Here is a 24,581-nt window from a genome sequence, read left to right as displayed (position 1 = left end):
GCAATGTCCAGAGACACCCTGGATGAAAACCTGCTCCAGACCATCTGGATCTCAGAGTTCAATAGGACAATGACCCAAAGCACATGGCCAAGACCTCAAAGGAAAAGCTTCAGAATCACTCTTTGAAGATCCTGGAGTGGTCAAACCAGAGCCCGGACTTAAGTTTGATTGAACATTCTGGAGAGGTCTAAAAAATTGGCTGTTGAACGAATCTATCCAACCTTGAGAAGAACTGCAAAGAAGACTTGGTCAAACTGCCCAAAGACACGTGAGCTGAGCTGGTGGCATCACGTTCAAAAAGACCTGAGGCTCGAATTACTGTCAAAGTTGAATCAACAACGTATTAAACAAATGCTGTGAATACCTACATGAATGTTATTTTTTGGTTCTTCACATTGCCATATTTGTGGCAGAATTTTGAGTTTAAAATTTTTAGTTTAAGACAAATTTCCAGACGGACTGCATCTGTGGGGTGTTCTGGAAAAACGAGTCAAATTCGTGGAGGCCCCACCTCACAACTTGAATAAGTTAAAGCATCTGCTGCTAGCTAGCTTCTTGGTGCCAAATCCCAGAGCACACCCTGCAGGATCTAGTGTAGTCCATGACGTAACAGGTCAAGTTCAACACAATGATATGACAGCTCAGTGGATTTTAATGCATCTTCTTGTTTTTGTAAGGACAGACGTGCCATGAGTCACCCCAAAATCAAAACAATATAACTATAGAGCTTGTCTAAAAAGTTGAGCAAAGTTAATTTAATGCAACACCCTTTGACCTTTCAGGCCTGAGATAGTCATCTCAAGAAAACCAATCTGTAACTTCATATGACACTGGAGACAAACTAATGAAATGACATCAATAGCAGAGAGAGGCTGGGGATGCTTTTGATTTATTCTGTATCACTAACCACCTTATGTATATTCAAGTTTAACCCCTACCTGGGCTCAATTTTCAGAGTTGGGTGTAAACTCAGAGGGGAGGCAACATTTGCAGCTTACGACATCCCATAGATCAGCACACTGGGTCAATGTCAAAGAGAAAACGAAAAAGAAAACAGAAATATTTGAGCCGCGCTGGGAGAGGAATCGAAATGAGGGAAATATAATTATTTCTTTATTCAACAGGAAATGTTCTTTCTCCCTTTTTTGTTCTGTCATTGTGCTTCATAGCCGGTGACAACGCTGATAACAGCCGCTGTGCCTTCCGACTGTAGGTTTTCCAAAAATGGAGAATTAAACCTTGATAGAGACTTCTGATATTTATAATGTAACCTTGAATAAGGACAATAGTTTAAGATTTATTTTCGGCAGAGCCAATGAGGAGATTATAGCTCTGCTGGCTAGCTCCGAGAACAAAAAAAGGAAGTGGTAGAAGGCAAAGACAATGAGCTTTTCAATTATGCAAATGTTATTAAGGGTGACAGAGAAATTCTGCAGTGCGAATGAAGGTTCGCGGGTCAATCTGCATGTTGAAAGGAAGAAAAAACATTGTTCTAACAGTCTGAGTACCTGCAGCAGCAGTCTGCCTCATTAGGTCATCAAAACCATATTTGATACAACTGGAAGAAACACACAATGAATTCACTGAGTTTAAAACATACGGTTTTTATTTACAGACTTCTTCATTTGTGATGGCCACTAAGAGTTTAAAAGAACAAAGTTCCACCTGTCTAGAATCTGAATTTAGAAAATACTTGTTGAGTCCTCATACTCAGAGTCCATCGTATTGTACCATTCAACAGAATGGCCTCTTGCTTCGGTTATGCGGATAGGCTAGTGGCTTAAAAGCATTCCTGACTCCTCCCTACAAAATGCCTAAAGCGACACAATCATAAGACTATGTATGTTTTGTAGACTATAGGAATCTACAAAACACACACGGACTGGATAAGCAAAGGCTTTCTCCCCTTCTCTTGGATTTTGTCCGGTAGATTTTCTACCAGATCGATCAGCGAACAAATTAGGGTTAATTTTATGAAACATTAAGTCTTTAAGACCTTTGATGCATAGATTTTGTATATTGCACATATATTGTAATTCATATGGTAGATTTTAAGGCCTTGTTTTAGGTTTTAATAAACACCTGTAGGCTGGTTTTAACTGCCCTATATGTGTCTATTAGTCCTGTAAGAGACCACACAACCCCAAATAGGCAAAATGTAGGTCAGACTGCCTTCAGTTGGAGCCACTTGAAGCTTTCAGCATACCCAAGGAAGAGACTCCTCCTGTACAGTCCAGCATGAAATAAAGTCATGTTGTTATCAAGTCTTTGCTCTAACATTTGAGTAGCACGTGTGTGTACAGGTACAGGTATAGGTGATCTCCCCTCGTCCAGGGAGATAACAGAGCTCAACCTCAGAGGTTCTCTCTGTGCATGTGGGACTGTGTGCACTTACTGTATGGAACCATAGGAAGGTCTGTAAAAGTCATTGCTGGCAGAAATTTACCGCTGCATCAGGGTAACATAAATATTCATTTGTGACCTTGTTACGTTGCTGCTCATAAAAAATCTGCTTCAACAGACTTGTTTGTATGCTCTCGTCACCGAGAAGGCATACTTCACACTAAGATCACTTTGTCTATATTGATTCACTTTCTACTTTAATAAGCTATGACAGCTTCATGTTATGGCATTGATTTGGAAATAAAGGAATGCAAAACAAAGTGATGACAGAAATCATTCATTGTATTATTCTTGCCACTGTATGTGACTGAATAGGATATTGTTCTGTTTCCATTGCTACCCAGGACTACAGTGGTTCAGACACATTGCTGTCAGCACCACAACCATGCAAAGTTGATGCCTCTGTAAGCACCAACTTTGCATGGTTTCTGTACTCACCATAGAGCTGAGACTCGTCAAAGTGTTCAACGACATCCGCTTGAATACAGACTGCAGAAAAACCACAAGTGCTGGTTCTGTTAGACCTCAGCGCAGCTTTTGACACTGTTGACGATGATACATCATTGAAACCTCTGGAGAATTGGACAGGACTCTCCAATCCAGTACGCAATTGGTTTGAATCTTACATAAAGATCAGGAATGTCTTTGTTTTAATAGGCAATTTCTCATGGAAGTGGTCAGAAGTGGCATGTGGGGTACCACAAGGCTCACTCTTAGGACCCCTCTTATTTAATATCCATATGCTCCCACAAGCTCTGGTTATTACAGGAAATAAGATTAGTTAGGAAGATGGAGCAAATCACCCCAGTTCCCAGAATAGACTTTAAAATACTGTAGATAGTTTATAAATCAACAGATTTGTAATCAATACATTACAAATCTATTGTTGTTGTACAAACCTTCCAGATCTCTCAGGTCTTCTGGTTCTGGTTTTGCTCTGCATCCTCAGAACCAGAACCAAACAAAGAGTAGCAGAGTTCAGCTTCTATGCACCAGAACCAATCACCAGAACTCTGGAACAGACTTCCAGAAAAATGCAAAACAGCCGAAACATTAAGTTCCTTTAAATCAAGACTAAAATCCCACCTTTTAGAGTTGATTTTTAACCATAGTAAATGGAAGATTGATCAACATATTTGATGCGTGTTGAGGATTTTTAATGATTTCATGCATCAAAATTTAATGGTCATCACTGGTTTCTCAATTGTTGACTGCATGGTGTTTTTTTATGACTTCTTATTGTTGTATTTTTAAGATGCAAAGCACTTTGAACTGCCTTGGTGCTGAAATGTGCTAAACAAATAAACTTGACTGATCGATTGTTTGATTAACTGTGTCAATAAAAATCCCCAAACAACCAAAAACAAATAATATATCTGAAATAAAAACCACACAACTGAAACCATAAATACAATGGAATAAAATGTCTCTGTAAACAAAAATGCCTTTCAAAAACATTAATCACTACAATGATTATCTGATGTTGTCTGTTGATTTATCACTTAACACCCAAATGAAACATTTGTTTGAGGTTATGATGTGACAAAAAGTAAAAAAGGGGGCTGTCAATATTTTACGCATTAATGGTATTCGATTTTTTGTTTTTGCTGTATATGTGAAGAAAGCACCGCTCGCTGTCGGCACACTAAATGCTCCTGAGGGTGAAATAACTTAAAGTGTATGTGCAACATGGCTTCAGTGCAATCAGCACAGCAGGTTCTTAAAACAGCTTATGATTATGGAGTCAAAGCAGCAACCATCACTTCTGCTGAAGAAATACCCCCCCGACCCGAAATCTGAAGAGCTTTTATGAATAAATCACGAGATTTTGTCTGAAAAATAGCAACGCATGACAGCAGAGACGCAATGTCAGCAATGTGGCTGCGCTAGTGTAAAAAAACAACTAAACAACAACTAAGAGTAGGGTTATATATGTCAGCTCCTGGCTGTGACAGCAATATTAATATTGTCGTATCCATACGGAAGAATGTTGAAATATTAGCAGTGCTGTCAGCTGATTAAAATATTTAATCACATTAATAACCCACTGGCAATGTGTTTAATCCCTACGCCTAACTTTAAGTCTGAAATATAAATATGTACGTCCCTCCTTCTGTCTCATTGCAACCAATTAAAATGCAAAATGAGCAACCGACAAAATTCATGCACGTGAAATTTCAAGGTGATGTGTTGCGACGCAACACAAGAATGCAGCAACGTGTCCAACTTTTGTTGTTTCCCTGTGTCGAGTCCATAACCTGCTGCTTTTAGGTCAAAATAGGCAGTTCAGTTAATCTGCATTGTGCAACTCTCAGATTAATCACATGTTTTACCACGCAATTAACCACATTCACTGCCAACACGTCTGAATGCTAACAGCCCTAATTATTAGATAAAGTGATGTGAAACATACAACATGAACTTGTAGTTGTGGGACAGATGATGCCAAAAACAAAGTTCTGCCACAACAAGAGCCGACTTGTGGAAAGTTTTTCAGAAACTCTAAACCGCTAATCTGACTTTGCACATTACCTGACAAGGCGAGTCGTCCTCTTATTTATAGCTGCCCATAAAAGTAATTGACGGCTCTCATTTCTACACTACAATCCACACGGGAATACGTTTACGCATCAATGCACTTAGCTCACCGTCGCGCGCTTCTTCTTCAGGCGTTTCTTCTTCTTCTTCCCCTGTGTGTGCGCCAGGCGGGGGTTGTTCTCCTGGTCTGACGTCTGGTGCTGGTGGTGGTTGTTCCTGCATGACTCCAGGCTTAAGCCGTTGGGCAGTTTGGGAGGTTTCTTCTTGTGCAGGGGGCCGGCTTGGCTGTTTCTGCTCTCCTGAGGCGCCAATGTCATGTTCTTCTGTAAAGAAAGACAACAGCAGGAAGCCAAGTTAAAAAGTAAAAAAAAAAAAAAGACATTTGATTCTCCACAAAAGCAATGCGTGTGACAGCACGAATCAGTCATAACGGTGGCCTTAGAAGACTCTGCAGCCGTCGGTGATTCGTTTTTCTATATCAGAGAAACTTGTTGGCAGAGGAAAACTCATAAAAATCTATTTTGACATAAACCCAACATCTCCAATGAGCGTCGTAAAAGTTGTTCTAAAATATATTTATGGTGCAGAAAGGATTTAGATCCAGAGTGGAGGACGTTCTCCTGCAGAGAACGGGAGCAACAAAAACGTCCTTCATCAATTTTCCCTAATTTTATTTCCCGCCCATTGGTTGTACAAAGACAGAGAGGAAAAAGAGACTCCAGCTGCATTTAACCCAGAGCGACTGAGCATGAAACTTGATTCTAACGATACACAAGGGATTCCTGAGCTTGTTTAGCCGCAGTGGAAATCTCTTCCTGTCCACAACTGTGCATGCAGACAAAACAGACATCGGATGCTGACCGGAATTGGCCGGGTTTCAGCTGGACTGGCGCTCTAAAATCCAAAATGATGAAAGCCTTATACCTACGTACCACGTCATGCTGACTCAGTGCATCTCAAATAGAGGAGCTTAGGAGTCAGTGGGATGATTTTTTTTTTTTTTTTGTATTTGTAATAGTCATTTTTAGTGGTTGAACTTCAAACAGGCCTCAAGCCACTAGGTTGCAGCAGTGCTCACACTGATCTTCTAAGTGATAGAAGAAGTAACCTATGATGCCAGGCACACCGGTGTTCAGAGCTGATGGAGGAGGAGAGATGGAGAAATTTGCGAAATGAAAAACAGCGGAGGTGAGGTTTACTGTGAATGTAAAATGTTATTCACTTTTTGTCTAGTCTGATAAGCTAAAGATAAGCTAAATATTGTTAAGCAATTGTTTACCATTTTCAAGAGGAATAAGTGAATAAAGCCGGCAAGCAGTGTTTAGGGTCAAGAAAAGTTTTAAATATTACCGTGTTTAATTTAAAAATGCATATTCCAGTGAATCATTAGTACTTTTTCTCCTTAAAAATCAAAAATAATAAGCTGAATTTCGGAATCATTTTAAGACTTTAAAACAATTAAATGAGGGGCAGCACCTTCATTTTTAAGTCATCGCAGCTAGTTTTATTGCCCTGTTTTGTATGCAGAATTCTGATGCCAGAAATGTATACAAAGGTTTATACAGATAAATAACTAAATATTATCAGGTTCTCAATAATATAGAAAATGTATGTTCTTACAGAAAATAATCGAGAACCTGAAAAAGACTAAGATAGCAATATTAAACATCCGAAAGTTGTCCCGTCAGACCGTCAGTTTCCAAAACACATGCACGAAACAAGGGCACACAGGGTCAGTGCGGCCCCGCCAGAAAACACAGAGTAAAAAAACCTGCGTGATCTAAATGACTTTAAACTCTCCAGTGTCTTTTAAAAACTGCAGGAGGGTTAAAAGGAAGCTGTGTTTCTGGCTTTATAGCCAACTGTAGCGAAAGCTGGATGCATTATGAGAAAGTTGTTCTATTTTATTCTTTTGAATGTTTGACCTCTGTAATGGAACGTGCTGAAATTGAAATGCAGGCGGCTTTGTGGAGGCCTCCGAGTTGAAGTAAAGGTCAGCATACTCCAGGGCAGAGCTCAGCAACCTTTCGAATCTAAAGAACCATTTTCGCCGTCATTCCTACCAAACAAGGCTTGTTTAGAGTCACAAAGTCTACTTGACCTACACGAGAAAAAAAAACATATAATGCATACTATATGGAATACATGGATCGATGTCTTTTATTTACTGAAAATGATCAAATTAACAGATATAAAGCACACAGTTTTCAGCCGAATGACGCAAAACATAAAAGAAAAGTTTCTTTTGTACTTTAGGAGTCATTCTGTGCAGAGGCAGCATAAAACAGAGAACTTAGCCTTTCTGATTGCCTTTACATGTGAAACCTTTGCACATTTTCAGAAACATCTGAGGAACAGAAAACCCTCATTATTCTAATTCTCAAGAAAAGATGCTAAATACAATTTAAAATGTGCAATGTGTAATTTTGTTTTAATATATTACTATAATTCCATTTTACTGTGAATGCTTTCCAACATTCACTGTGACTTTATCTCCAAAACATAATTTATAAGCGCGCATGGCAGAAAATGTAGGAAAAAAACTCATTTTAACACCAATAATTAAAAGAAAAATCAGCCAAATCAGCACACGTTCAGTTTGATAAATCACATTTTGTTGCACAAACTGTACTGAAAGGAGCGCAGATGATAATCCCCGCTGGGAGATTTTTCATTACATCAGATGATCTGGCCGTTAGTGTTGAAGGGTCGAAATTCACTTTGTGGAGTGAAATCTGGTTAATTTTTGCCAGACCTACCAGTACAACAAAAGAAGCTTTTGTTTTATGTTAATTTCATAACGGACATCAGATTTTGGTGCCAAAATAACCATCTGGACTTCTTCATGGAGTTTTGTTCACTTGAGTAATGTGCACAATAGTAGTCGGTGGTCTAAAGCAGCAGACGATGCCAACATCTTAAGTCGATGGCTGACAGGCATCACAGTGGTGAGCCAACATCAACCCTTACAGCAGGCGCACTAACCACTTCCACACCATTTTTAATTAGCACAGATGGCCAGGCAACACTGTAAGAAATACAGCTTTATTGCATTTGAGCTGCTAGTGAACGCATAAAAAAAAAATCAGCGATCTGAGGACGCTGAAGTTATTTAAGGTCTAAAACTTGTATGAACAGGCTCATAACACTGACTACAAGAGTAAAAGACTAGCCTATTTACTATAGCCACCGACACGGGAGTCAATGATAAGTTAGCTTTGAGCGGAAATTCATTTAGAGGGTATGAAAGTAAAACTGCAGTAAAAATAAACTTTTCTGTGGAAAAATAGTCTTAGCAAAATCAGCATGACAGGATGAGAGGTGGACCAATCAGAACTGAGGATGATAAGGAGGTACAACAACAGCATTGAAAGCATCCCAGACCCTCCTGCCGTGAGAAGTCATCATCAATATTAGAAGCAGAGGTGACATCATGCCACTCTGTTATGTAGAAGTCACCATGAAGTAGAGTCGTAAGGATATTTTAGCGCTAGCTTTAAAGATTGACAGAGTTTATATTTTAATCCATCTGTGGCAACTGACATTAGCAATTATTGCAGCTACTAGCATTAATGAAAACACAATCTGGTAGAGTAGATTTCACCCAAACACATTTTAAAAATGTCAACCTTTACGAAATATAAATAAAACGGCACAGCTGTTGAGCCTAGAGACAGCACCCAGACCTTGTCTTGTAAATTAGCCATCTTTATGCAAAAACTACCGCAGATGAATTCGTAGACACCTAAACAAAAGAGCAAACAGAGAAACTACTTCTCTATTTTAGAAAACAGGAGAGTAGTTGCTAACTAAGGATTTTGCCCCCCAGTGTTTTGGCACATTAAATTTCATGATTAGTTGTGGTCTCACAATTTAGTTTAATCATTGTTCTATTTTTTTAAACTAATGAACTAAACTTAGATACGGGAAGTAAATGCTGCATTTTAGTCCCAACTTCCTTTTTCTCATAGGAAATCAAAGAAATGGATCTGAATGGGGGGGGGGGGGGAGAAATGAGATCACAGATCGCATGTGGATGTAGAAAGTGCCACGTTTACATTCTGTCACTCAAACTCAAAGCCCCTTTTATCTGGCAGCAGATGAAACGGTTTTGATAAACACATTTGTACAGCGCAGGTTTGATGGACTGTCAGAAGACCAGGAGCCGACTTGTGGAAGCAGCAATGCTACCGAGAGGAGCGCTTGTGCTGGAGAAGAAGCAGAAAGCAATCTGACTTAATTTAGACGGCTGCATGCAGGCCTCACAGTCACAGCATGACTTGAATCTGATTGAAGCAGCCGGTGGCGGCAAGAAGATATCTATAAGCTGATCAAACACTTGGCAGAATGTTGTCATTTTTGGACCAGCAGCATTGTGCATGTTGAGAGATGCTCTAGTAGTAACTCATTGCGGGTAAAAGTTGAGGAAATGTCCATAACTGTGACCCGACTGGCAGTGTGGGTGGCCTACCAGGGAGACTTCCTAACCGATACAGATATCTGTGGTTTAGTATCAGCCGATACAGAAAAACAAGTGCTGGACTTACTCAAAATGTAGGTTTTTTTTTTTTTTAATACAGACATAAATGTACTGAATTACTAATTTATTTGACAACTCTGCACCATTACAGCACATTTAAATACACCAGAAGCGTCACAGGCTTGGTCAAATGCGTAAAAACGACAACTTTAATTTGTTCAGGCAGAGCAACAACAACCAATGAGAAATACATAATAAAAAAACTAAAACTGAAAACAATAGGTTCACTATCTTGGTCAAACATGTAAAAAAAAAAGAAACTGCAGCAAACTTTCACCAATACCCAATCTAGAACTTTTTCAATTTTAGGACCGATACTGATATTAATATCTGATCGGTGGATTTCTAAAACCTACAGCCCCAATTTTGTTCTGTTGTTTGACTCATCAAATGAATGACACCTGAATGCTTCAGTAGGTATCCAGTTGGAAGATTATGATCTATATTCTTTGTCTGATACGCAATTTGCTTAATGTGTCGCAACACAACAGTCCGGTCTGTAGTTTAAAGGGGTGTGTGGATATTAACCCCCCCCATCACATTACACTACACCTAATGCAGTTTTATGCAAATAACGCTCCACCTTCCTAAACCTTTGATCCTGTAACAAACGCAATTTATTTCAATTTACTCCCAAAATTTACTTCACCTCATTCTACACAATGCAGGCGCTCTGTCTGTGCCGATAAAGAGTCACTCACCTCAGCATGCCAAATGTTTGGAGTGGCTCCAACTGAGAACCACATAATTCTGTTCATATCCATTTAACCACCTCATGCGCCCACATTTAACACTGAACTTTCATCTCCATTCATGACGTTTGGAAAAAAATAAAATGTGATACTACATCACAGTAACAGTGACGCACATACTCTATAGAGCAAATATTTTAAAAAGAAAACATTTCTTCAGCATGTTTTAATCAACTTTTAACTTGCTTTTAGATGCAGTCGTCTTATACAATCTCTATCTTGGATCAACAATGATTCCATAGCAGCTGTAATGACAACTGACTTTGACTACCTTTTTTTTTAACATCATATGGCAAGAGTTAACATGATAATTGTAATACTACTACTAATGGTTTTTATTGTTTTGTTTTTATGCTTTGATTTAAATATTCAGTTATTTCTTAAAACTTGACTTTTTGCAAGGGAGTTTTGCTTCCGTCTTACACCTGGATACCGTTCCTTACACAGATTCTCTATTTATTGGGCAAAAAAGAAAAAAAAGAAAAAAGAAAGATGAGCCAGAGTCCCATCAAATCCTACCTTTAGCCCAGCAATTATACCACGTAGCCCAAAGTGAACTTCAGAGTTGGCAGACGGTGCATATAAGGAATGAAATCGCAGCCAATTTTCCATTATACACAGCTAAGAATAAATCCTCCACTACTCTAAAACAAGCAGTTGCTCACTGACAGACCACCCTGAAGTATGCTTTGTGTCTCTGCAGAGCATTATTTCACCAGCATTACTGTTGTCAAGAAAGAAAAAAAAAAGAAAACATGGGACAGAAGCGAGTTTGAAAGGCATGCTACAAACACTGACTCATGAAATCATTTCTGAAAGCCTCGATTCACTCATAGAAAAACAAGTGCATGCATCAACTAATCTCGTTTGCCTTTCCGCCCACTCTCATCCAAGGCAAATAATGCAACATGACATGCATTGTCGGAACAGAAAATAAGAGAAAACTTATGACGGGACTCAGAAAGAATCGTTCAGCGCCAACACTGACAGCAGCGGCTGTGCACAGAGACGATATATGCGGCGTCAAGTCTGAATGTTTACCTACAGGAAACCTCGACAAATTAACAAAGCCAGAACAGACGGATTTTTAATTATATTTTCTATAAAGCTAAATTAAGATGAATGTAATTACATTTAAGGTCAGCAGACATGCCCGCGGCGTCCGTGTGTCCAGGTGTCGAGTGAATTATTGCCTCTCAGGAAAAAAAAAAAACAAAAAAAAACACCCATCAATGTCTATAATTGAAAATGTTGAAAATACAAATTAAAAGGAAAATAAGAAAAATTTCAAAGCACTCTGTGTTGAGTCTGTGTTAGATTCCGACACAACAGGAAACATGTTTAAGACACAAAAATCATCATAGGTGATTGGTTACAGTTTTATTTTATGATGTCTTCATCATGTATTGGTGTCGTCGATCACAAGGCTCCCCACTGCAGTTTTGTTTGGGAGGCTCAAAATTCCCCAGGTCAGACCTCGCTGCGCACTTTGAATACAATCAGTGTCAAAATGATAAACTGTTTTTAAATCAAGTCACTCATTTTTTTTTTGCATAGCACGTCCAGCTTCTGGCTTTTCCACTTTGCGTGTTTAGAGAATTAGACGATGTAGAGTTGGTTGGGAGCAAAGCGAATAAGACGTGTGATGTAAACCGATAGGATGTAAAAATTCATTTTAAATTAACATTCAACATTTTATAGACGATCAGAAACGCTTGTGCTTGCGGTTTCGATCCTAAGATTTAAAACGGCACGCTCGTCTGTGCTGCATGCTAGCCTGTGAATCTAAGTTTTAACACCAAAGCAACATATTATTGGTCTAAGGACATTGCCTGATGAAGATACAGAAGCAAAGCTAACCACTGTGAGGTAACCTTATTGTGGTTGAACTAAAAAAAAAAAAAAAAAAAAAAAAAAAAAAAAAACAAAGTCACATACACTTGTCCAATCAAAGATAAATACACTGATAAAGGTGGATAAATGTGTCAGGCCCCAGTGGAGAGCGGGGTATGTTAACTCCAACCATCTTGTTGAGCAGTGAATTGTCTCTAATGCCTCAGAGTCCCTGCCTGATTATCACATTTCCAGCCCGTGGTTAAGAGCATTAAGCCCACTCTAAGTGGTGAGTCAAACACATTATCAGAAAATTCACCGCTGTTGTTTCCCATGATGCAATCAGTTAGAAGTTCAGTTCGGAGCACTGAACTGTTGCCTCTGTGTGTGTAAGGGTTCACGCCTCGCCGAGCAGGAAGCACCGACTCCGTCTCTCGTAGCCCCTTAAGCCCAAGCTTTGATTGCAAGTGTGCAGAATTGACTTTTAGATACCAATATAGAGGATGAAAATCTTTTATTTTTACGATTTCGTGTGGTTGACAGATTAAAGGTTTAGAAAACGTAAGAGTCAGTGGGTGGAAAAAGGGCTTAGAACAGTTTAAACGTCAAGATTCTTTAAGCTCAACAGAATTAGTGGCTCCACGTTACTCCGACCAACCATATGTGTGGTCCTACTGCCTCTAATTTGAACTCAAATTAGACTCAGTTTGTCGATGTTTTCACCTTTTTTTTCCCCCAATATCCCATTATTTTAAAGGATGTTTCATGTTAAAACTCGTGGTGAACTATGTGGGTGTAGAGACTGTGTATTTAACGTAACAGCCAGAGTGAGGCCTGATGAGTTCATACCGACGTCATGGGTCCATTGTCCCCTCCACTGCACACACAGATTCTCAGAATCTGATACACTCAAAATTACTATTACTAGTAGTATTTTGTCAATTTCGCAACTGTTTCCTTTAAGTAAGAAACCCAATTAAAATCACACATGAATAAAAGTTTGTCCACGCGAAGTTGTTAAAAAACATCATCCTCCAACTACTTCCTGTTGTTGTCTTCTTCGTGGTTTGCGCCAGTGGCAACATCCAGTTGTTGATCACGCGACTCGGTTGATGCGCAATAGTGTTTCCACTGCAGTTTTGCAAAATAAACCAACTTTGACGCGACAAAACCCCCCCAAAAAAATCACCTCATCCTAGCGCCAAAACTTTAATGAAAAAGTTATATATATATATATATATATATATATATATATATATATAAAAACTGGAGTGTTTGCATTAAGCAAATTTATTTTCAAAATGTCAAATTGCGCAATTATGTGGTCAACAGAACCACAGCTACAGTTATATGTCCAGGTCTAGCTTTGTTTTGTGTTTCCTTTTTTATTAAAGTACATTGTAAACTTGTATGTCTGGATGCCACAAGGTTGGTCGTTTCAATGGAAAATTTATTTATAGTCCTTTAAGCATATACATCCCTACGAGGGTTTTATCCTAGAGCAGAGTTTATTCATGCACTCACACACAGACTGGTAGGCAACTTGAGGTTAAGTGCTTAATTGTTGGATTACGCTCTCAGTGTGTTCGCATTATCTTAGTTCAACACTTCAATCTCGTTTCTTGTAACCGAGGAAGAGCTGATGGCGTACACAAGCTCGTCTTTTTCAGAATAGATGCATAATGATGAGCCCTGAGTGAGAGCTCATTAACTTATTTTAAACATCAAAGTGATATCTGTCCAAAATATTTATATATATATATTTATTAGAGGTGTGCCGATCGATCGGCCACCGATCATAATCGTCTCATTTTCATCTCTACATCGAGGCTCACTGCAGTAAAAAAAGACGATCAGATAGCAGGTAAAGCAGCAAACAGCTACAAACACTCACCCGGATTAGCATGACGGTCAGAAAGCTAAACAAATAACCCGCAAAATTATTTAAGTCTTCGAGCTGCGATGTAAGACGCTGGTTCTGATCTCTGTGTTGAACCGCTGCTACGCGCTACAGGTAGTAATATTTCACAGACGGAGCGCCGCTTCTGCTCCACCTGGTAGTGACTCTCACACCGAACCTCTATTTAAAGCTGCAGCACCTAACCTAAAGAAATACATTTTACATACGTATTCAAACTTTTGCTGTCTTAACATGAGACAGATAATATCTGAAAAAAAAATCTGATCGGCACAGCTTTAATATATATATGTATACGGTGCCACGTAGCATCTCTCTTTGCACTTGTAGATAAAACAGGAATTAAATGAGGTAAAGGGAAGAAAAAAAAGAAGCAAATTAATTAAATGATCGGCAGAGTTTTCCAGACTTAGTTCAAGGAGTTCTCCTGGGAACTGATTAGAAAATAATTCAATATACATGTCATTTATTCCATCAATCCAACATAGGTTTAGTGAAATAAAGTCAAATTTCTGCATGATAGTGCATCTCCTAACTGAGCTGAGTCTCAGAACCGTCGTGATGTGACAGATCATTTGTGAAAAGATTGATCTCCTCCACCTGTAAGCAAGCAAGGGGCAGAGGCAAGGAAAAAGGTGAGCAGCATGATTGACAGCGCTAAGACCGTCCTCTTTGCTCTGATTGGTTGTTGCTAGTCAGCACCGGGAGAACTTGGAGAAGGCAGCTCTACTTTAGACCATCTCACCCTACACACAATCTTTATCAAACAGAAAGTATTTCTACTGTACATGAAGAACGCAACGCCTGTTCAAATCTTTAAGTGTTTTATTATACTGTTTGCTACTGCAGGACTAATTCATACTACATCAATCTATTCCTTGTTATACGTTACTATGACATCCATCCAAACAGTACGTTTGTTAAATAAACCAATAAAGCCGTTTCCCTAAGGACGACTTCACACATGAAAATACTGTATTCATCAGAGCGTTTACACTTGCATAGGGATTTGTTTAAGAAATCCAAACCAAACAGCAATTACATCCTTTCTGCTTCATAAATGTTTAATTGAACACTGTCATCTGTTGCTATATATATATATATATATATATATATATATATATATAAAATTTGTACCGTTTTCTTGCACTGTATTTTCCGTTGTACTGACAGCACTTGAACACAACGGGTTATCCCGTCTACAAACATCTGTTGTGTTTGGCAGTACTCCGCTTTCCGAGTGCACACATGATTAAGGCTGACTGGAGTAATGGCAGCAAGCGAGGAAAACACAACTGACTTGTCGAAATAAAGAAAAGCGACACCGGCAAACACTTTCTGCATCAAAGACGGCAACAACGTGGCCTGAACAATCGGGCGGCGAACGCGAGGTTGCGCGCGGAGTGACAAAGCAACGGCCAGGCCTGTCAAAGTGAATCATTCTGAAAAATGATGCTTTTGCTTTCTAATTTACTCTGTGTTGGCAAAAGCAAAGTGAGGAAATGTGCTTCTGTACGTTTGTGTTGATGACACAGCGTTATGTTTGGGTACAAAAAAAAAAATCTGTTTGCAGCAGAACGGCGAGTCTGCAGTTCCTTCTGCCGAGCGCGGGACTTAATGAAAAACAAACGTATTCAATACGGGCGACGAGAAGCCACAACATTTACCCTGATGAAATAAAGATGAGGATAGACACAGACTGTCATCCTCAGGCTTTTTTTTTGTTGTTGTTCATGGTAATCTCTGAGTAAGCAAAGCGGACAGAGTGGCTCGTCACCGGCTGCACAAACACGGAGACCAACACAGCCTTCAAAGCTGCTCTGGTTTATTATTTCAGCGGCACAAACAGGTAAAGTTTCTTAAATATTCATGTTTCAGGTGCCATGTTTTCTAATCCGCTCAGGACAAACAAGAACAAGCGTGTGGAAATCAGTCTCCAGCCCAGATGCATTTTGGGATGGACTTTGAAACCGTCTTCCATGGTCAAGATAATTGCACCTAATTGCCGACAGATGTGGTGACAAATGAGGAGGAGGTTCTGTCCCTTTGTTCAGCCGTCCTGAGACGACAGCTCGCTCTCTGTTCTTGAATAATTCCAGTTACGGCGACATTCATTTCCTCTTTGGGATCAACGGAGTCTTTATGAGCTGAATTCAGCAAGTCAAACAATTGGAATAATGAGAAATATTAATGGTAATAAACAGAAGCAACAGAAACATCAATGTTTAAGTTGCCGTCTGTTACGACCATCGGTAAATGTAACTGTGCTCCGTTGCATCTCACTGTGTTTTAAATAGACATGAGCCAGTTCTGCTCTGTGATTGGCTGCAATATCGGCTCACCTTGTTGTTTCACACTAGCTGCTGCTGCTGATTGGACTGATGTCACAGCCTCTGTGAACCAATCAGCTCCGCCTTCTGCTCACCTGTCTGAATCTACGCAGTTTCAAAAAAACAAGTAATTTGCCACTGAGGCTCTGATTTGATGCATTAATTAAAATTAATTAGGTTTGTTCTTAATGTAGTACCAATTATTATTTCGTATCTATCTGGTGTCATTCAAAAATTGATTATACAAAATATGTTCCTCCTTATATAATCCAAGCTTGAAAGATATATCAAGTGATCATAACTGTTTTATTTATTTTATTTTTGCTTTTATTTTTTTCCGGTTGACGATGACTGGTCAGTTAAAAACTCAAAAATCTGATCTTTTTCCAATCAGTGAACTCATCACATGTGAGCAGTTCTTGCTGGGACACTCTTCTGTGTGGATGCCGTCACTGCAGTGAGATGATGCAAAAGTTGGCTATTATTACATGACCGTGAGGCGTTTTAAAAGTAATTCAGGACAAGTTAAAGAGATGTAAGAGACGGCTCATTTCCAGCTGTTAGAGAGAAAGACTTTCAGCGGCTAACAGGAAGGCTAAACAGTACAAAATCACTCTGTTATATATTCTTTTTAACTTTCAGCCTCAGCTATGAAACATGCTAACCCTGGAAATGCTGACATAGTTTTGTCAACATTTCCAATTCTATTTTCTCTGCAGAATACAGAGACTTCAGCGCCGCTAAAGCTGCCAATGCTAATTTCTGCTATGAGATGAGAAAGGCATTTTAAAATGCCAACTCTGCAATTCTTTTGTTTAAAAATACTAAAACCCCGATTTTTTTCTTTTTCTAACTATAACATTGCCTCTGCTACTAATAATATCAACACTTACTGACCACTTATGACAGGAAAATAATAAAATAAATGTTGCTCCTGTGTCTTCTTGTGCTACATGACCTGAAGAAAAATTGGATAAAAATCAACATCGACAAATCAAATCTTTGTAAAACTTAAATGAAACCATCACTGTTGTTAAAAACAAATAACAGCTCTATCCTGAGATTTGGAGTCAGGTGAAACAGAAATACTTGATTTTATTCAAGCTGTGTCTTTGTAGTAAGAGCTCCCATTCCCTCTTTTTTCCCCTCCTCTGCCACTATGATTTACAGAAGAAAATTGACTCGGGGAGGGAGAGAATAGCAGGTGGTGCTTTAGTCTTCCTGTCTTGAGAGCTTTCCTCCAACACGCTGCCAGAAACTGAAGCTGCAATTTACAGACACCAAAAAAAAAAAAAAAAAAAAAAAAAGTAACAGCAAACAGTTTAATTAACTATTAACTACAGTGGCTAAAGGGAGAAGGTGGGATTCAATCAACCTGATGTCTCCGTCAAGCCCAAAACCAATCAGACTTTCTCTCAACTTTCTGCTTTCATTGGTTCAGAGGCGGTGCTGAAAACGCCTCAGGTTGGGTCTGAGTCCTGGGACAGCCGAGAAAAAAAAAGAAGAAGAAAGTTTGATTCCACACGTCTTTTGTGTGGCATCGCTTCTTATTCCAGAACGCCTCAGATCGACGACGCAAAGTTTCAAACAGGATGCCAAGGCTTCAGATAAACAGATCCACGTTGCTAAGCAACTGGGTACAAAAAAAACAAAAAACAAGAGAGATCATTAAATTGGACCAACGCTCACTGAGTTCTTTGTTAGCGTCTGAGCAGCTGTTGGCCCCGAGCGCAGCGAATGCAAATACGCTGTTAGACGAAGCCGAGCGTCTGAATGATCGGAGTGATTTATGAAGTTATAACAACTTGTGACATTTTCCTTTAAAGTAACTGTATTCATCATTTCAAGTCGGTTAGGTAAATCATTAAAGACGGGCTCCATCTGATCCAATGGCGACCTGATGCCGAGGTCATTCTTGGGTCGCGTTCCTCATCCTTTGGTTCTGTGTTCCTGTGTGACATATTTGGATTGATTTTACTGAGCAGTGGAAGATATCCGCAACTGTTAAAGTAATAATAACTAAGGGAAAAATGTTCGGATCTCTTCAGAGGAAAACAAACTTATGACAACAAGAGGAAAGCTGACTAAACTACAGAAAAAAATGTTAACCTCCATTTGCAATAGAGCGTAACGGATTGGAAAGATCAAGAGCTTGTTGTAGGACTTTGATAAAAGGTCGCAATGCTTATAATTTCAGTGTTTTTGGATGATACTGCACCAACGCACACGTCAACGATACGAGCCTCACCACTTGCTCACGTTCGACACAAATCTCTAAAAGCGCAGCTGTAAAGTCGGAGTTTTGGTCCCGCTTTGAGAGATTTACGTTCAACGAGACTGATATGACAGCATGTATCTTTATGAACAAAGAATAACCTGGGGTGTGTGTGTGGGCATGTGTGTGTGTGTGTGTGTGTGTGTTTACATACTCGCTCAATACGTCACAGTTTTGAGTCTGGGCCTGTTGACCTTTGCTGCCCTCTCTCCAAAAAAACCCTTTTCCCTGTTGACTTACTGTCAAATAAAGGCCAATAGAGACAAAAAATAAATAAATAAAAATGAAACCACAATAACAAACTAGTGTTTTTCACCCACAGTACTCCTGGCAAATACTGAATTTGTTTGGGTGAAGAACCAATCGCAACCAGCAGAGCATAACCAAACAAAATGGAAGTATTTAGGAAAACACAAGAAAACCTCTGACTTGAATATTGTATCTCAAGAAAGTTTAATGAAGCCTACAAAAATGTGCTCTCAATGTTGTCCATTTTAATTTCTGCTACCTTTACATGCACGTGACCAGCGAGGCGCTCCTGCCTGTTCTTCGCTCTACTCACCGATTACCCAACTAGGATTTAACTGAAATGCAAAACAATAAGAAAACATACTTATTTCAGTTGTATCTGATTGTGTTTGACTTTAGCTGGTTTTCAAGAACTGTCAATTATGTTCTCCAATAACACATCATTTCAGTCATATTTCCTGTAAACTTTAACATTTTTTAACACAAAAGGACAATGTGGGCCGCTGTTGGACTACCCTCGGAAATCCATCTACGTAGCAAGTTTTCCGTTGTTTTTTTTTTTAAAACATTGAGGAAAAAATAAAGAAAACAAACAGAAAAGATGCTTAAAAATATTAGAACTTGAGCAAAAGATATAAAATGAAACTGGATATTAATATGAAGGTAAACAAAAGCATAAATCTTTTTCCTTGTTCCTGTTACAGCAAAAAAATAAATAAATAAATAAATAAATAAAAAAGCTATTTAGTTTTCCCATAAGAGCTTAACAGATTACCTCATTTCAGTTACAGTTACGCTAAATCAATGAAGGAAGCACCGGCTGTGCGCTCATAACTCCGTTTCCTGCTTTTATAAAGACTAAAGAGACTGAAGGCTGCAGATTCCTGCCTTATTTATAGCCTGCAGACGTTAAAGCTTACAGTGGAAGATGAGAGGCAGACATGCCGCTCCACAGGTAACAAGAATCCCTGTAAATGAAAATCTCCATCTCCTGCAATGGAGGATGAGGAAGAGGAGGTTTGTGTCAAAGAAAAAGAAAAAAAAAAAAACATTAGTTCAATTCATATAATGAAGTTTTCAGAATAACAAGCTGTTGCTATGCCAGCGAGTTGCTGTAATTGCCGCGACTTCCTCGCACCTAAGCATTTCGAGATCAAATGAGAGAAAGCGAGCCATTTTTAAGAACATAGCTGACTTCTCTTTTTTTTTTTTTTGATGGTACATTTTTCATATGCAGCAGGAGAGGCTGCACTGTAGCTGCTGACGCTCTGCTGACACGGTGATCAGATGAGGACATGCAGGATGATTCATAATGAGCCTGAGGGAAGAATTCAGCGATATTCCCTTTTTGTTATTCAAAAAAAACACAAATTATTCGATTTAAACTGTGCGCCGGATGCACAAGCTCAACAGTTCGCAATTCAAAATGACATGTAGACAGTGATTCGTTAAGAACTCTAGTTTAATTATGGCATTTTGTACAAATAAAAATCAAAGAACTCAGCCAATTCCTTTCAGCTCAGCACAGAACCATGAGGATTATTGAAGGTAAGAGGCTGACAATAAACTGTAAACTCCTAAGAGCTCGAGTCAGTTCGTAGCACAAATAAGTGGCCTCATTTCCACGTTCTCTATCAAGCTCCTTGAATGACTAGAGTGTCAAGGTGTTTGTCTAACAGTTCAATGGCTGATGCCATTTTTTTTTTACTCTAAAATGGCACTTGAATGTGACATATTCATCTCCGTGTCTCTGAGGAAATCCTTGAGGACAGACTGCACCACTATAAAAGTTGTTTAATGAAGAAAACAACTAAGAATCTTTCTGGTTTTGTAAAGAAAAGAAAATCAATGTGTGTGTGGCTTTTTTTTTTAACACAGGAATCTGTGTTTTCAACACTGCCCAAGCAGACTGTCACGACGCTGTAAGAAATCATATTTATCAGCTGTTTTTCATGAGATTCCCTCGATTAGATAAAGTACCCCAACTCTAGTCTGTCCCTTACAATGCAATGACCAGCTAGAGTCGATATATAGTTTGAAACGTAATCGTTTCTTCCTGCAAAGCTGAGTTTTTGGTAAGAGCCCACCGATCGCAGTTTTCTGGCCGATTGCTGATCTTTGACCCTTCCAGACCGAAAGGAGCGCTGAAGATCCAGCCAAATTTGCAGTAACGCAAATCTGCTGCACATCGCACTACCCACCTAAAATGTCATCACATTCATTTCAGGGTTGTTTTTTTCTTTAATATGTGACATCATCTCTAAAAATGCTACAACCTCCTGCTTCAGTAAAACCAAATATACCTTAATATGCATTAATAAGCACAGTGGGAACCGTCTATTTGTGGAGTATTTCACACCTGTTTAAGCAGCCTGCTCCTTTTATGGCCCAAGTGTCTGAGAGACGGTGTGTTTTGTAACGAGGAAACCTTTGCTCTTTTCAGACAGATGACGCTGTACTGTGCAAGCAGGCCGTCTTTGGGCAAAGCAGGAGCAGAAAAATGACTTTCATTGTCCCTTCCGAAAAGAATGAAAGCTGCAGATGTAATAAAAGCTTTAGTTAGTGGCTCCCTCAGCAAGCCGAGATGTGCCGAGTGTCAGAAACCCGGGGAGCAGCTTTTTTTTTTTTCCAGAAGTACAACATTATCCAGCATTTATTTCTAAGGGATTTCGACAGAAAAGTACACCTGTTTATTTGATAGCTGCCATAAAAACAGGCAAACACTCACTCGGCAGTGACTGAACACCGATCACAGAGCATCAGTTTTGTTGCATTAAACAAAGATCCCTCTCATCTCTGCGACGCCAAAATCAATCAGTCAACAGCTGAGTTATGCAGCAAGTTCATTTTCAAATATTTACTTGCCAGATCTTTAAGAATGTTGTCTTCAAACAGTTTCGACTTGTTTTATTTTTCTTTTTTTTCTAAAACCAGACAGAAGCTATAAAAAATATGAAACAAAACTAGTCAGAACCCGCATGTTATAGTTCACAAAATGGGGGGGGGGGGGGAGAAACAAAACAATGCTGAATCTAGTTTTATTTACAGGAAAACCCCAAAAATTTGAAGGCATTTTATATGGTTGCCGAATTGCCTACTTCTCATTTGTTTCGCACTAATTATGAGAATAAAAAAAATCACACACACACCTTCACTGCAGTGACAAAGAACAAAGAGTCTACACGCGACGCGCTAATAACCATTAGCAGCGACGCTCACCGCGGCGTCTACAGGCAGCAGCGGGGGAAACAAAGGGGTAAATAAACAGTTCTGTGTGCCAGTCAAGTTGAATGACACAGCAATCATTTCAGGCCACTGAGAACTAATTAGTTCACAGCAGAGGAAGGAAAACAGAGCGAGGCGCCCCTGCAGGCTAACAAGACGATTTCCAACCAGCAGCCTCTGTCCACAAGATCTGGTTTGAAATTCCCAAAAACTACCTAAAAATATCTCCCACTTTTCTGTTTTTTGATCTTTTTTTTTGTTTGTTTGTTTTTTGTAAAGGGTGAACTCTTTCTGACTCATCGCTGGCTTAATTACAGTTCAAGTGAGAGTGCAGGAAAGCTAAGACACATTCTGTTTTTGTTTTTTTTTAAAACTAAATCACCCTTTGGAGAGAAAAGAGGAACTTATTACAGAGGCCGTCGTTTGTCTGCAAAGTCAAACTAGTCTCGTCTCTACTTCAGTTGATTGGGCTTTAAACGTGTCGGAGAAATAAAACTGAAGTGCCGAACGCGGCTTCAGTTTGAGTAAAAGTCGCTTCGTTAAGGGTGTTTTAAAGACAATTTAATGGAAACGAGAATGTTGTTCTGATTTAGCGACTGAAGTCAAGAATTAATTAAGAGCAACTATTAAGTAATTTCCCTTTGTAGTGATTGTAAAAGAAAAGAAAACTGACTGATACAAAATAATGCAGGTTATTTTTTTTCCATTTCTTCAATGCTACTTCAGTGAGAGACGTCATTAATTACTATAGAGCATTTTTAAAAACACTTTGGCAGAATGAGAGAGCGGATGAAATGGTATTACTGTCAACAGATTGTTTTTTTATTTAATTTTGGACGGGAGAAAACTTTTTTTTTCCCCACTTAGTCTCCATTCATCTTGAGATATGAAATTTTAGAAACAAAGAAATAAAAACAGAAACCTCAACCGGCAGACACATTGTGCTGGAAAATAATTTATTTTTCTAATTCCTGACAAGCTCGTCATGACTGGTTATCTGTAAATCTTCTGGTTCTGGTCACTAGACCACCTCTCGTTACATATTCCCCACACGTCTTCTGCCTTTTATATGTAATTTAATTTTAAATTAAAAAATCCCCCAAAACCGAAGCAGAAGCTTCTGTTAAGTTTTACTTCCTCACCAGCTACGACTCAGGTAGGCGTCAGCACCGCATTATGATTAGCAGCAGCATTTCTACTGGCAAGGCCTCACCTCCTGTCAACAGATGAAAACCAGCTGTTAAAACCTACTCCTGCATCATCTGCCCAGGATTTGAAGGGAATGACCTTTTTGACTCCTCAAAGAGTCACTTTTCTGACATTAAGAAATATCACAGTGGCCAATCACAGGAAAACAAGTTTGCAGAGGTCGTTAGAAACAGACGACAGCAAGATAAAAACTTCACCGTCGCCTCTTTTCAAAGCTCAAACAGTCAGTGAGGGTTTAAGAGCACTAAAGTAATTTAGCTGTCAGCCCAAATACACTGTGCCTCCGTCTCTGTGTGATCACCGCCGTTCGTCAGATGAGAAGCAACTCAAAAAACTCCCAACAGTATTCTCTAGTCACTAAAAAAAAAAAAAGATCTGAAGCCAACAAACACTGCAGCGCTGCTGTTAAATAAACAGTGGCGGTTGGCAGCAAGTGAAAATACAGACGCATAATCAGACGGAGTAGATGCTGCTCAAACGCTCTGGAAGTGTGTAGATAAACCACAGAGCAGGACGGCTGCTGCTCTCCTATTGAGCCATTTGAAAAGGTAAAGCATGCGGTTTCTCTGATCACCTGATCCGTTCCTTTGCCTCCAACAGCATTAAATGTGAATTGTATTATGAGTTAGTTGGATTTCTGTAGCAAAGTAAGAGATGGCAGTTTCCTGACCAGTGACTTCCAGTTTTCTTGAACTGCCTGCTGATTCAGATCGTTACCGATTCCGATGTATTAGTACAATGAGAATAACACAAAAAGAAAAAAAAAAAATGGTTCCCGTTTAGCAATATGGGTAGTGGTTTTGAAACATATATTCCTTTTCATCAATTTCCCCAAGGATCACATGTGTCAGAACCTTCAGACATATGAAGACAGTTACAAAGTGGACCTTCTATCACCTGCAGAATGTTTCTAAGATTAAAGTACTAATGTCCCAGTGTTAGTTTGCGATCAAAAACCAGACTGGAACCAGCAGTTTTAGAGCTCTCAATTTTTTCCTTTATCTCCAGCTTCACACACTTCAGTCCATTTTACAGCAAGTCATGCAGTCAAACAAGAGGAGGGAGAATCTCCCTCTATTCTGAACCACCTGGCTTTTAAGGGATTGGCTTCCACCACGACTAATTAGAGGGGTGGAGACATTTATATTTCCAGAAAGAACAAACATACATTTGTACTAAACTATATTCCTAAAAAAATGTTTACACAGTTACAATTAACTCAAACAAAGCTAAAATCAAAAAGAATCTGGATCCAAACAAAATCAAAAATACATCTCTCCTCCCTCTCAGACAATGGATTTTCCCAATG

At 39.2% G+C, this 24,581-nt stretch overlaps 1 protein-coding gene across 10 annotated transcripts in view; it reads right to left on the bottom strand.

Annotated features, from left to right (window-relative positions):
* Nucleotides 1-24,581, bottom strand: part of auts2a (activator of transcription and developmental regulator AUTS2 a) — a 358,488-nt gene that overhangs the window by 291,581 nt on the left and 42,326 nt on the right. For all 10 annotated transcript variants that reach the window (XM_008428219.2, XM_008428205.2, XM_008428211.2 and 7 more), the window contains exon 3: nt 5,052-5,264. In XM_008428219.2, the coding sequence (XP_008426441.1) occupies nt 5,052-5,264 (213 nt within the window). The remainder of the gene's footprint in view (nt 1-5,051; nt 5,265-24,581) is intronic.

Source organism: Poecilia reticulata, linkage group LG14, assembly GCF_000633615.1.
Source record: "Poecilia reticulata strain Guanapo linkage group LG14, Guppy_female_1.0+MT, whole genome shotgun sequence".
Classification (NCBI taxonomy): domain Eukaryota; kingdom Metazoa; phylum Chordata; class Actinopteri; order Cyprinodontiformes; family Poeciliidae; genus Poecilia; species Poecilia reticulata.
The sequence above is the reverse complement of the archived record's forward strand: the minus strand, read 5'-3'. Positions and strand labels throughout refer to the sequence as shown.